The 14,970-nt window shown below is 24.5% G+C and overlaps 1 protein-coding gene across 1 annotated transcript; it reads right to left on the bottom strand.

Annotated features, from left to right (window-relative positions):
• Window positions 1-304: 304 nt before the first annotated feature.
• Window positions 305-634, bottom strand: LOC145247855 (protein CFDP2-like). The gene has a single exon (XM_080109477.1). It carries the CDS (start codon window positions 632-634, stop codon window positions 305-307), a length of 330 nt encoding a protein of 109 aa, XP_079965603.1.
• Between the last annotated feature and the right edge of the window lie 14,336 nt (window positions 635-14,970).

Here is a 14,970-nt window from a genome sequence, read left to right on the forward strand (position 1 = left end):
AGTACCTCTGCCACAGCGGAGAATAAAGGCCTTCTTAGCAAGTCCCACATTTGTTCTGGTGAATCAGAATCATCGGTGGTTTGTTCTAATGCTGAGTTGATTGCAAGTTGTAGTCTATCTTGCCATTTTCTATCTCCGAGCTTTGATGTGTTTAGCCTTCTCTTGCGCTTCGTTGTCGCCCTGCTGTACACAGGTTTTATGGAGAACCTGAAGGCAGTCTTGATTAGGTAGTGGTTTGTTTGGCAATCTGGTCCTCGCATAGCTCTTGTGTTCTTGGCATTTTTGAGGTCCTTCCTTCTTGTGATTAGTAATGGTTATCCGAATGTTGGAAGTAAGTGTTCGTAATTGCCAGTTCAAACTCCGTGCACAAACAGATCAGGGGTTCTCCGTTTGAATTGGGATTTCCCTTTCCAAACTTTCCAAGAACAGGGCTCCATGTATTGTAGCCATAGCCCACTCTAGCATTGAAGTCACCAAGGAGAACTGGCTTATCCGCTGCAGGGACATTTGCTATGGTGTCTTTTAGCTGAGAGTAAAAGGCCCCCTTTTTCTCATCTGGGTAGGTCATTGTCGGCGCATAGACGTTGATGATGGTGATGTTACGGTTATGGGATGTGGTGATTCGCAGTGTCATTATTCTTTCAGAGACTCCTCTGGGTCTCTCTGCGAGTCCACTAGCTACGTCATTTCTGATCGCAAAAGCGACTCCAGCTCTTTTTAGTTGATCTACAGGACAGCCCTTCCAGAACTAGGTTCTTCTTGCTTCTCTCAGTTGTCCCTCTCCGCTGAGTCTTGTCTTCTGCAATACAGCTATGTCGATATTTTTATTTTCAAGCTCCAGATCTATAAGTGCTGTTCTTCCATGTGGTCTGTCACGCAAGTCCGTATCGAGCATGGTTCTGACGTTCCATGTAGCGATGTTCAAGTCTTGAGTGTTGTTATTTGTTCTGTTGTTACCGCTCGATTGGAGATCAACTGCCCGCGGCTTGACAGTCAGATGGTCTTTGGATAAGCTTTGTTTACCTCACCTTTTATAGAGGCGTCCCCTTCCAGGGCAAGCAGTGCTACCCCTGAACAGGGCTGCTTGGTCATCCGTGCAGCTGCCTCAGGGTATCGTCGCTCACTCGGTACACCTGCGACCTTCACACACGGCCGCCTATGCGCAGAGGTTGGACTAGTGGCTCCCAGCTCTCACGCCTGCCACCGTTATTCTCACTCCATCGCCACAGGACTTTCCACCTTGGCTCCTAACTTGCTTGCGCAGTTTAGGTGTAGTATCTGTTGCGCATCAGATAGATACCCTCTGAACCTCCAATGCTCATGTCAAGTGGAGCGAACCCGCGACGACTGGCAACAGAGGAGGCTGCAGCTTCTGGCCCAAAGTAATCTCGGTGAGGTTTACAGTCGCCCTATCGTGTCCGTTACTACGCCTTTTCTTTCTGGATAAGGTTCCATAGCCTTAAAAAAACTTCAAGGCAGCAGTAGGATTTGAAATCAGAGTTCCTATCTCTTAGCGTTTTGCTGTGATAAAGCCTACAAGGCAGTGGTGTTTGATTTTGGGGTTGATTCCCCTAGTCTTCGCCCAACCAAGGGGTTGGTAGTGTGCCAGGGTATGTCCACACATCGGTGGGCAATAACGCATTACCTCTGGAGTCCCCTACTACTCCGAGATCTCCTACAAGTTAGGCCTGGGGCCGCAAGACACCCAGTTACCATGTGTGGCTGCTCCCTTTTCACCGTGAGGTTAGCCAGCGGTGTTAGCTGAAAGCGAGAAGGCATGCAAGCATGAACTTCACACTAACTTGTACTTAACACACTAGACGCATCACATCCTCTCGGCGGACCAAGAAACCGAGCGTACACACAATCAGAAGAAACCAAATCTCATGAATAAGGAGGATTATGTAACACATCCCAAGCAAGTTGCTGCAATTTTTGTTTGTTCGGCCAAGGAGACATGCAAACTACCATTATCCTGATGGAATATTGTAGTCATACCAAACTCTGAGTCCCGTATAGGCTATAGGTCAAAATGTGTCGTCAAAATGTCTGCATTACTACAATTATAACTGATGTCGTTTAATAAAAATTATTGCAGAATATTTTTCTTTTCATTTAGAAACGTTCAATTCTACATCATAAATACGACAGCAAATAATTTCCTTTTAAAATCTATAATATAGAATATTATTGCTTACTACATAATCAAAAAGGATAGAAAATAATTTTTGAAATCTATAAGTGAACTTCTTACTCATAATTACTGTGAAGAAATTATAAAATTCATCATCATTGATCAACTGCTCTCCCAAAGTTGTTTGAATCCTCTAAACAAATCTTGTAAAATTTGCTAAAATTCTATTTGTTCGATGTTGTTGCGAAAATAAGTTTTGCAATGGAAGCCGCTACTTTTTGTCAAGTTTTGTGTGAACTGCTTTGTTCTTTAATATAATGCGTAACTTTGATTTTCATTTCTAAAATATATAACACGTATCCCATGGCCTATTCATAGAAGAGTCAATATTTTCATTTCTAAAATATATAACACGTATACCATGGCCTATTCATAGAAGAGTCAATATTTTCATTTCTAAAATATATAACACGTATACCATGGCCTATTCATAGAAGAGTCAATATTTTCATTTCTAAAATATATAACACGTATACCATGGCCTATTCATAGAAGAGTCAATATTTTCATTTCTAAAATATATAACACGTATACCATGGCCTATTCATAGAAGAGTCAATATTTTCATTTCTAAAATATATAACACGTATACCATGGCCTATTCATAGAAGAGTCAATATTTTCATTTCTAAAATATATAACACGTATACCATGGCCTATTCATAGAAGAGTCAATATTTTCATTTCTAAAATATATAACACGTATCCCATGGCCTATTCATAGAAGAGTCAATATTTTCATTTCTAAAATATATAACACGTATACCATGGCCTATTCATAGAAGAGTCAATATTTTCATTTCTAAAATATATAACACGTATACCATGGCCTATTCATAGAAGAGTCAATATTTTCATTTCTAAAATATATAACACGTATACCATGGCCTATTCATAGAAGAGTCAATATTTTCATTTCTAAAATATATAACACGTATACCATGGCCTATTCATAGAAGAGTCAATATTTTGATTTCTAAAATATATAACACGTATACCATGGCCTTTTCATAGAAGAGTCAATATTTTCATTTCTAAAATATATAACACGTATACCATGGCCTTTTCATAGAAGAGTCAATATTTTCATTTCTAAAATATATAACACGTATACCATGGCCTATTCATAGAAGAGTCAATATTTTCATTTCTAAAATATATAACACGTATACCATGGCCTATTCATAGAAGAGTCAATATTTTCATTTCTAAATTTATGAATTTCGTTTTAAAATCTATAATATAGGATAATTACTATAATAATAATAATACTTACTACATAATTACTATAATAATAATACTTACTACATAATTACTATAATAATAATAATAATAATTACTACATAATTACTATAATAATAATACTTACTACATAATTGATACAATAATAATAATACTTACTACATAATTGATACAATAATAATAATACTTACTACATAATTACTATAATAATAATAACACTTACTACATAATTACTATAATAATACTTATTACATTATTACTATAATAATAATACTTACTACATAATTACTATGATAATAATACTTACGGCATATTACTATAATAATAATAATACTTACTACATAATTACTATAATAAAAATAAAAATAATAATAATAATAATAATAATAATACTTACTACATAATTACTATAATAATAATACTTACTACAAAATTTCTATAATAATAATAATACTTACTACATAATTACTATAATAATAATAATTACTACATAATTACTGTAATAATAATACTTACTGCATAATTACTATAATAATAATAATACTTACTACACAATTAATATAATAATAATAATACTTACTACATAATTACTATAAGATTAATAATACTTACTACATAATTACTATAATAATAATACTTACTACATAATTAATAGAATAATAATAATACTTACTACATAATAACTATAATAATAATACTTACTACATAATTACTATAATAATAATACTTACTACATAATTACTATAATAATAATACTTACTACATAATTACTATAATAATAATACTTACTACAAAATTACTATAATAATAATACTTACTACATAATTAATATAATAATAATAATACTTACTACATAATTACTATATATAATAATAATACTTACTACATAATTACTATAATAATAATACTTACTACATAATTACTATAATAATAATACTTACTACATAATTACTATAATAATAATAATACTTACTACATAATTACTATAATAATAATAATACTTACTACATAATTACTATAATAATAATACTTACTACATAATTACTATAATAATAATACTTACTACATAATTACTATAATAATAATACTTACTACAAAATTACTATAATAATAATACTTACTACATAATTAATATAATAATAATAATACTTACTACATAATTACTATAATAATAATAATAATACTTACTACATAATTACTATAATAATACTTACTACATAATTACTATAATAATAATACTTACTACATAATTACTATAATAATAATACTTACTACAAAGTTACTATAATAATAATACTTACTACATAATTAATATAATAATAATAATACTTACTACATAATTACTATAATAATAATACTTACTACAAAATTACTATAATAATAATACTTACTACATAATTAATATAATAATAATACTTACTACATAATTACTGTAATAATAATAATACTTGCTACAAAATTACTATAATAATAATACTTACTACATAATTACTATAATAATAATATTTACTACAAAATTACTATAATAATAATACTTACTACATAATTAATATAATAATAATAATACTTACTACATAATTAATATAATAATAATAATACTTACTACATAATTACTGTAATAATAATAATACTTACTACATAATTACTATAATAATAATACTTACTACATAATTACTATAATAATAATACTTACTACATAATTACTATAATAATAATAATACTTACTACATAATTAATATAATAATAATAATACTTACTACATAATTACTATAATAATAATACTTACTACATAATTAATATAATAATAATAATACTTACTACATAATTAATATAATAATAATAATATTTACTACATAATTACTATAATAATAATAATACTTACTACAAAATTACTATAATAATAATAATACTTACTACATAATTAATATAATAATAATAATACTTACTACATAATTACTATAATAATAATACTTACTACAAAATTACTATAATAATAATACTTACTAAATAATTAATATAATAATAATACTTACTACAAAATTACTATAATAATAATACTTACTACATAATTAATATAATAATAATAATACTTACTACAAAATTACTATAATAATAATACTTACTACATAATTAATATAATAATAATAATACTTACTACATAATTACTATAATAATAATACTTACTACAAAATTACTATAATAATAATACTCACTACATAATTAATATAATAATAATACTTACTACAAAATTACTATAATAATAATACTTACTACATAATTAATATAATAATAATACTTACTACAAAATTACTATAATAATAATACTTACTACATAATTAATATAATAAAAATAATACTTACTACATAATTAATATAATAATAATAATACTTACTACATAATTACAATAATAATAATAATACTTACTACTTAATTACTATAATAATAATACTTACTACATAATTACTATAATACTAATACTTACTACATAATTACTATAATAATAATACTTACTACAAAATTACTATAATAATAATACTTACTACATAATTACTATAATAATAATAATACTTACTACATAATTACTATAATAATAATAATAGTTACTACATAATCACTATAATAATAATACTTACTACATAATTACTATAATAATAATACTTACTACATAATTACTATAATAATAATACTTACTGCATAATTACTATAATAATAATAATACTTACTACATAATTACTATAATAATAATACTTACTACAAAATTACTATAATAATAATACTTACTACATAATTAATATAATAATAATAATACTTACTACATAATTACTATAATAATAATACTTACTACAAAATTACTATACTAATAATACTTACTACATAATTAATATAATAATAATACTTACTACATAATTACTATAATAATACTTACTACATAATTACTATAATAATAATACTTACTACATAATTACTATAATAGTAATACTTACTACATAATTAATATAATAATAATAATACTTACTACATAATTAATATAATAATAATAATACTTACTACATAATTACTGTAATAATAATACTTACTACAAAATTACTATAATAATAATACTTACTACATAATTACTATAATAATCATACTTACTACATAATTACTATAATAATAATACTTACTACAAAATTACTATAATAATAATACTTACTACATAATTAATATAATAATAATACTTACTACATAATTACTATAATAGTAATAATACTTACTACATAATTACTATAATGATAATACTTACTACATAATTAATATAATAATAATAATACTTACTACATAATTAATATAATAATAATAATACTTACTACATAATTACTGTAATAATAATAATACTTACTACATAATTACTGTAATGATAATACTTACTACATAATTACTATAATAATAATACTTACTACAAAATTACTATAATAATAATACTTACTACATAATTACTGTAATAATAATAATACTTACTACATAATTACTGTTATAATAGTAATACTTACTACATAATTACTATATATAATAATAATAATAATAATAATAATAATAATACTTACTACAAAATTACAATAATAATACTTACTACATAATTACTGTAATGATAATAATACTAACTACATAATTACTGTAATAATAAAAATACTAACTAAATTATTACTGTAATAATAATAATAGTTACTACATAATTACTGTAATAATGATAATAATACTTACTGTAATGATAATAATACTTACTATATAATTAATATAATAATAATAATACTTACTACATAATTACTGTAATAATAATAATACTTACTACATAATTACTATAATAATAATACTTACTACAAAATTACTATAATAATAATACTTACTACATAATTATTGTAATGATAATAATACTTACTACATAATTACTGTAATAATAATACTTACTACATCATTACTGTAATAATAATAATACTTACTACATAATTACTATAATAATAATACTTACTATATAACTAATATAATAATATTACTTACTACATAATTAATATAATAATAATACTTACTACGTAATTACTGTAATAATAATAATACTTACTACATAATTACTATAATAATAATACTTACTACAAAATTGCTATAATAATAATACTTACCACATAATAACTATAATAATAATAATAATACTTACTACATAATTACTATAATAATAATAATACTTACTACATAATTACTATAAAAATAATAATACTACATAATTACTATAATAATAATTTTACTTACTACATAATTAATATAATAATATTACTTACTACATAATTACTATAATAATAATACTTACTACATAATTACTATACTACTAATAATAATAATACTTACTACATTATTACTATAATAGTAATAATAATAATACTTACTAAATAATTACTATAATAGTAATAATAATAATAATACTTACTACATAATTAATATAATAATACATCTACATAATTACTATAATAATAATAATACTTACTACATAATTACTATAATAATAATACTTATTACATAATTACTATAATAATAAAACTTACTACACAATTACTATAATAATACTTACTACATAATTACTATAATAATAATACTTACGACCTAATTACTATAATAATAATAATATTTACTACATAATTACTATAATAATAATAATAGTAATAATAATAATAATAATAATAATAGTTACCACATAATTACTATAATAATAATAATTCCTACATAATTACTATAATAATAATACTTACTACATAATTACTATAATAATAATAATTACTACATAATTACTATAATAATAATACTTACTACATAAATACTATAATAATAATATTTACTACATAATTACTATAATAATAATAATAGTAATAATAATAATAATAATAGTTACCACATAATTACTATAATAATAATAATAATTACTACATAATTACTATAATAATAATACTTACCACATAATTACTATAACAATAATATTTACTACATGATTACTATAATAATAATAATAATAATAATAATACTTACTACATAATTACTATAATAGTAATAATACTTACTACATAATTACTATAATAATAATAATAATAATAATAATAATACTTACAACATAATTAATATAATAATAATAATACTTACATATTTAATATAATAATAATAATAATACTTACGACAGAATTACTATAATAATGATATTTACTACATAATTACTAAAATAATAATAATAAAAATAATAAAAATAAAAATACTTACTACATAATTAATATAATAATACTTACTACATAATTAATATAATAATAATACTTACTACATAATTAATATAATAATAATACTTACTACATAATTAATATAATAATAATACTTACTACATAATTAATATAATAATAATACTTACTACATAATGAATATAATAATAATACTTACTACATAATTAATATAATAATTATACTTACTACATAATTAATATACTAATAATACTTACTACACAATTAATATAATAATAATAATACTTACTACATAATTACTATAATAATTATAATACTTACTACAAAATTACTATAATAATAATACTTACTACATAATAGCTATAGTAATAATACTTACTACATAATTACTATATTAATAATAATACTTACCACATAATTACTATAATAATAATACTTACTACATAATTACTATAATAATAATACTTACTACATAATTAATATAATAATAATACTTACTACAGAATAACTATATTAATAATACTTACTACATAATTACTATAATAATAATAATAATAATAATACTTACCACATACTTACTAATATAATAATAATACTTACTACATAATTAATATAATAATAATACTTACTACATAATTACTATAATAATAATACTTACTACATAATTACTATAATAATAATACTTACTATATAATTAATATAATAATAATACTTACTACATAATTACTATAATAATAATAATAAAACTTACAATATAATTACTATAATAATAATACTTACTACACAATTACTAGTATAATAATACTTACCACATAATTACTATAATAATAATACTTACCACATAATTACAATAATAATAATACTTACTACATAATTAATATAATAATAATAATACTTACTACATAATCACTATAATAATAATACTTACTACATAATTACTATAATAATAACACTTACTACATAATTACTATGATAATAATATTTACTACATAATTACTATAATAATAATATTTACTACATAATTTTACAATTATAATACTTACTACATAATTACTACAATATTAATACATACTACATAATTACTATAATAATAATAATTACTACATAATTACTATAATAATAATATTTACTACATAATTACTACAATATTAATTCTTACTACATAATTACTATAATAAGAACACTTACTACATAATTACTATAATAATAATATTTACTACATAATTACTATAATAATAATAATAATACTTACTACATAATTACTACAATATTAATACATACTACATAATTATTATAATAATAATAATAATTACTACATAATTACTATAATGCGTAAATTTTATCTTTAATGTTAAGCCTTTTTATCTCTGAAATGTACCCAGTGTCCTATTCACCGGAGAGTCAATATTTCGCTTTCTAAAGAAAGTATATAAGTTTTTCCTTTCAAGTTGTGTATTTGAACTTATTTTCAATCATTACACAAAATTTCAATTCCGCGGGATTAAATAAAGACAAAAATCTCCAGCTCCAAATCTTTTGAAATGCTTATGTGCAGATCTCAGCGTCTTCCTCGTACACTACGCATTTCTTAAAATTTGTGGTGAACATTTTTGCCTTTTATGGAAATAAAAAATTACATGTATATCGAATCTTACGATCTTCCGTTTTACAAGTGCTTCAAAATTAAAATATGTTATTATTTATTCCCGCGTTCGATAGAAACATTCCCGAGTTCGACAAGATATTCATGAAGAAGATCTGAGGTTTCATCGACCGAAACGTTGTGAAAATCACACTCAAGATGGGAATAGTAGTCCGATGAAAAATAATACAAATAACCAATCCTCATCTAAAAAATTCAGAAACGCCAAAAGAGGTTAGATCTCATAGAAAGTTAAGAGGTCGAGTCGGTTTTGTGTATGCGACCTGATATTTTATTATTGCCTTAAGCGTTTAAGATGAAGATAATGGCGAGATATTTTATTATGGCCTTAAGCGTTTATGATGAGAATAACGGCGAGATATTTTATTATTGCCTTAAGCGTTTATGATTAAAATAATGGCGAGATATTTTATTATTGCCTTAAGCGTTTATGATGAAAATAATGGCGAGATATTTTATTATTGCCTTAAGCGTTTATGATGAAAACAATGGCTAGATATTTTATTATTGCCTTAAGCGTTTATCATGCAAATAATGGCGAGATATTTTATTATAGCCTTAAGCGTTTATGGTGAAAATGATGGCGAGATTTTTTATTATTTCCTAAAGCGTTTATGATGAAAATAATGGCGAGATATTTTATTCTTGCCTTAAGCGTTTATAATGAAAGTAATGGCGAGATATTTTATTATTGCCTTAAGCGTTTATGATGAGAATAATGGCGAGATATTTTATTCTTGCCTTAAGCGTTTATGATTAAAATAATGGCGAGATATTTTATTATTGCCTTAAGCGTTTATGATGAAAATAATGGCGAGATATTTTATTATTGCCTTAAGTGTTTATGATAAAACTAATGACGAGATATTTTATTATTGCCTTAAGCGTTTATGATGAAAACAATGGCTATATATTTTATTATTGCTTTAAGCGTTTATCATGCAAATAATGGCGAGATATTTTATTATTGCCTTAAGCGTTTATGATGAAAATGATGGCGATATATTTTATTATTTCCTAAAGCGTTTATGATGAAAATAATGGCGAGATATTTTATTATTGCCTTAAGCGTTTATGATGAAAATAATGGCGAGATATTTTATTATTGCCTTAAGCGTTTATGATGAAAATAATGGCGAGATATTTTATTATGGTCTTAAGCGTTTATGATGAGAATAATTGCGAGATATTTTATTATTGCCTTAAGCGTTTATGATTAACATAATGGCGAGATATTTTATTATTGCCTTAAGCGTTTATGATGTAAATAATGGCGAGATATTTTATTATTGCCTTAAGCGTTTATGATGAAAATAATGGCGAGATATTTTATTATTGCCTTAAGCGTTTATAATGAAAGTAATGGCGAGATATTTTATTATTGCCTTAAGCGTTCATGATGAGAATAATGGCGAGATATTTTATTATTGCCTTAAGCGTTTATGATTAAAATAATGGCGAGATATTTTATTATTGCCTTAAGCGTTTATGATGAAAATAATGGCGAGATATTTTATTATTGCCTTAAGCGTTTATGATGAAAACAATGGCTAGATATTTTATTATTGCCTTAAGCGTTTATCATGCAAATAATGGCGAGCTTTTTTTTTTTATAGCCTTAAGCGTTTATGGTGAAAATGATGGCGAGATGTTTTATTATTTCCTAAAGCGTTTATGATGTAAATAATGGCGAGATATTTTATTATTGCCTTAAGCGTTTATGATGAAAATAATGGCGAGATATTTTATTATTGCCTTAAGCGTTTATAATGAAAGTAATGGCGAGATATTTTATTATTGCCTTAAGCGTTCATGATGAGAATAATGGCGAGATATTTTATTATTGCCTTAAGCGTTTATGATTAAAATAATGGCGAGATATTTTATTATTGCCTTAAGCGTTTATGATGAAAATAATGGCGAGATATTTTATTATTGCCTTAAGCGTTTATAATAAAAATAATGACGAGATATTTTATTATTGCCTTAAGCGTTTATCATGCAAATAATGGCGAGATATTTTATTATTGCCTTAAGCGTTTATGATGAAAATGATGGCGAGATGTTTTATTATTTCCTAAAGCGTTTATGATGAAAATAATGGCGAGATATTTTATTATTGCCTTAAGCGTTTCTGATGAAAATAATGAGGAGATATTTTATTATTGCCTTAAGCGTTTATGATGAAAATAATGGCGAGATATTTTATTATTGCCTTAAGCGTTTATGATGACAATAATAGTGAGATATTCTATTATTGCCTTAAGCGTTTACGATGACAATAATAGAGAGATATTCTATTATTGCCTACAGCGTTTATGATGAACATAATGGCGAGATATTGTATTATTGCCTTAAGCGTTTATGATAAAATAATTGCGATATATTTTATTATTGCCTTAAGCGTTTATGATGAAAATAATGCCGAGATATTTTATTATTGACTTAAGCGTTTATGATTAAAGTAATGGCGAGATATTTTATTATTGCCTTATACGTTTATGATAACAATAATGGCGAGATATTTTATTCTTGCCTTAAGCGTTTATGATGAAAATAATGGCGAGATATTTTATTATTTCCTTAAGTGGTTATGCGGAAAATAATGGCGAGATGTTTTATTCTTGGCGTAGGAATTTATGATTAAAATAATGGCGAGATATTTTATTATTGCATTAAGCGTTTATGAAGAAAATAATGGCGAGATATTTGATTATTGCCTTAAGCGGTTATGAGGAAAAATGCCGAGATATTTTATTATTGCCTTAAGCGGTTATGAGGAAAATAATGGCGAGATGTTTTATTCTTGCCTTAGGCATTTATGATGAAAATAATGGCGAGATGTTTTATTCTTGCCTAAAGCGTTTATGATGAAAATAAGTGGGAGATATTTTATTCTTGCCTTAAGCCTTTATGATTAAAATAATGGGGAGATATTTTATTATTGCCTTAAGTGTTTATGATTAAAATAATGGCGAGATGTTTTATTCTTGCCTTAAGCGTTTATGAGTAAAATAATGGCGAGATATTTTATTATTGCCTATAGCCTTTATGATGAAAATAATGGCGAGATATTTTATTATTGCCTTTTGCATTTATTAATAAAATAATGGCGAGATATTTTATTATTGCCTTAGGCATTTTTGATTAAAATAATGGCGAAATATTTTATTATTGCCTTAAGCGTTTATAATGAAAATAATGGCGAGATGTTTTATTCTGGCCTTAGGACTTTCTGATGAAAATAATGGCGAGATATTTTATTATTGCCTTAAGCGGTGATGATGCAAAATAATGGCGATATATTTTATTATTGCCTTAGCGGTTATGAGGAAAATAATGGCGAGATATTATATTCTTGCCTAAGTCATTTATGATGAAAATAATGGCGAGAAATTATATTATTTCCTTAAGCGTGTATGGTGAAAACAATGCCGAGATATTTTATTATTGCTTTTAGCGTTTATGATGAAAATAATGGCGAGATATTTTATTATTGCCTAAAGCGTTTATGATGAAAATAATGGCGAGATATTTTATTATTGCCTAAAGCGTTTATGATGAAAATAATGGCGAGATATTTTATTATTGCCTTATGCGTTTATGATGAAAATAATGGCGAGATATTTTATTATTGCCTTAAGCGTTTATGATGAAAATAATGGCGAGATATTTTATTATTGCCTAAAGCGTTTATGATGAAAATAATGGCGAGATATTTTATTATTGCCTTAAGCGTTTATGATGAAAATAATGGCGAGATATTTTATTATTGCCTTATGCGTTTATGATGAAAATAATGGCGAGATATTTTATTATTGCCTTAAGCGTTTATGATGAAAATAATGGCGAGATATTTTATTATTGCCTTAAGCGTTTATGATGAAAACAATGCCGAGATATTTTATTATTGCTTTTAGCGTTTATGATGAAAATAATGGCGAGATATTTTATTATTGCCTAAAGCGTTTATGATGACAATAATGGCGAGATATTTTATTATTGCCTTAAGCGTTTATGATTAAAATAATGGTGAGATGTTTTATTATTGCCTTAAGCGTTTATGATTAAAATAATGGTGAGATATTTTATTATTGCCTAAATCGTTTATGATTAAAATAATGGCGAGATGTTTTATTCTTGCCTTAAGCGTTTATGATTAAAATAATGGTGAGATATTTTATTCTTGCCTTAAGTTTTATGAGGAAAATAATGGGGAGATATTTTATTACTGCATTTGGCGTTTTTTATTAAAATAATGGCTAAATATTTTATTATTGCCCTAAGCGTTTATGATGAAAATAATGGCGGGATGTTTTATTCTTGCCTTAGGCATTTTTGATGAAAATAATGGCGAGATATTTTATTATTGCCTTAAGCGGTTATGATGATAAATAATGGCGATATATTTTATTATTGCCTTAAGCGGTTATTAGGAAAATAATGGCGAGATGTTATATTTTTACCTTAGGCATTTATGATAAAAATAATGGCGAGATATTTTATTATTGCCTTAAGCATTTATGATTAAAATAATGGCGAGATATATTATTATTGCCTTAAGCGTTTATGATGAAAACAATGGCGAGATATTTTATTATTGCCTTAAGCTGCTATGATGAAA

This window comes from Euprymna scolopes, chromosome 26, assembly GCF_053919585.1.
Source record: "Euprymna scolopes isolate OS-2025 chromosome 26, ASM5391958v1, whole genome shotgun sequence".
NCBI classification, from domain to species: Eukaryota; Metazoa; Mollusca; class Cephalopoda; order Sepiida; family Sepiolidae; genus Euprymna; species Euprymna scolopes.

Coding starts and splice junctions, on each gene's coding strand:
- LOC145247855 (XM_080109477.1), bottom strand. CDS start 634: ATGACACTGCGAATCACCACATCCCATAACCGTAACATCACCATCATC.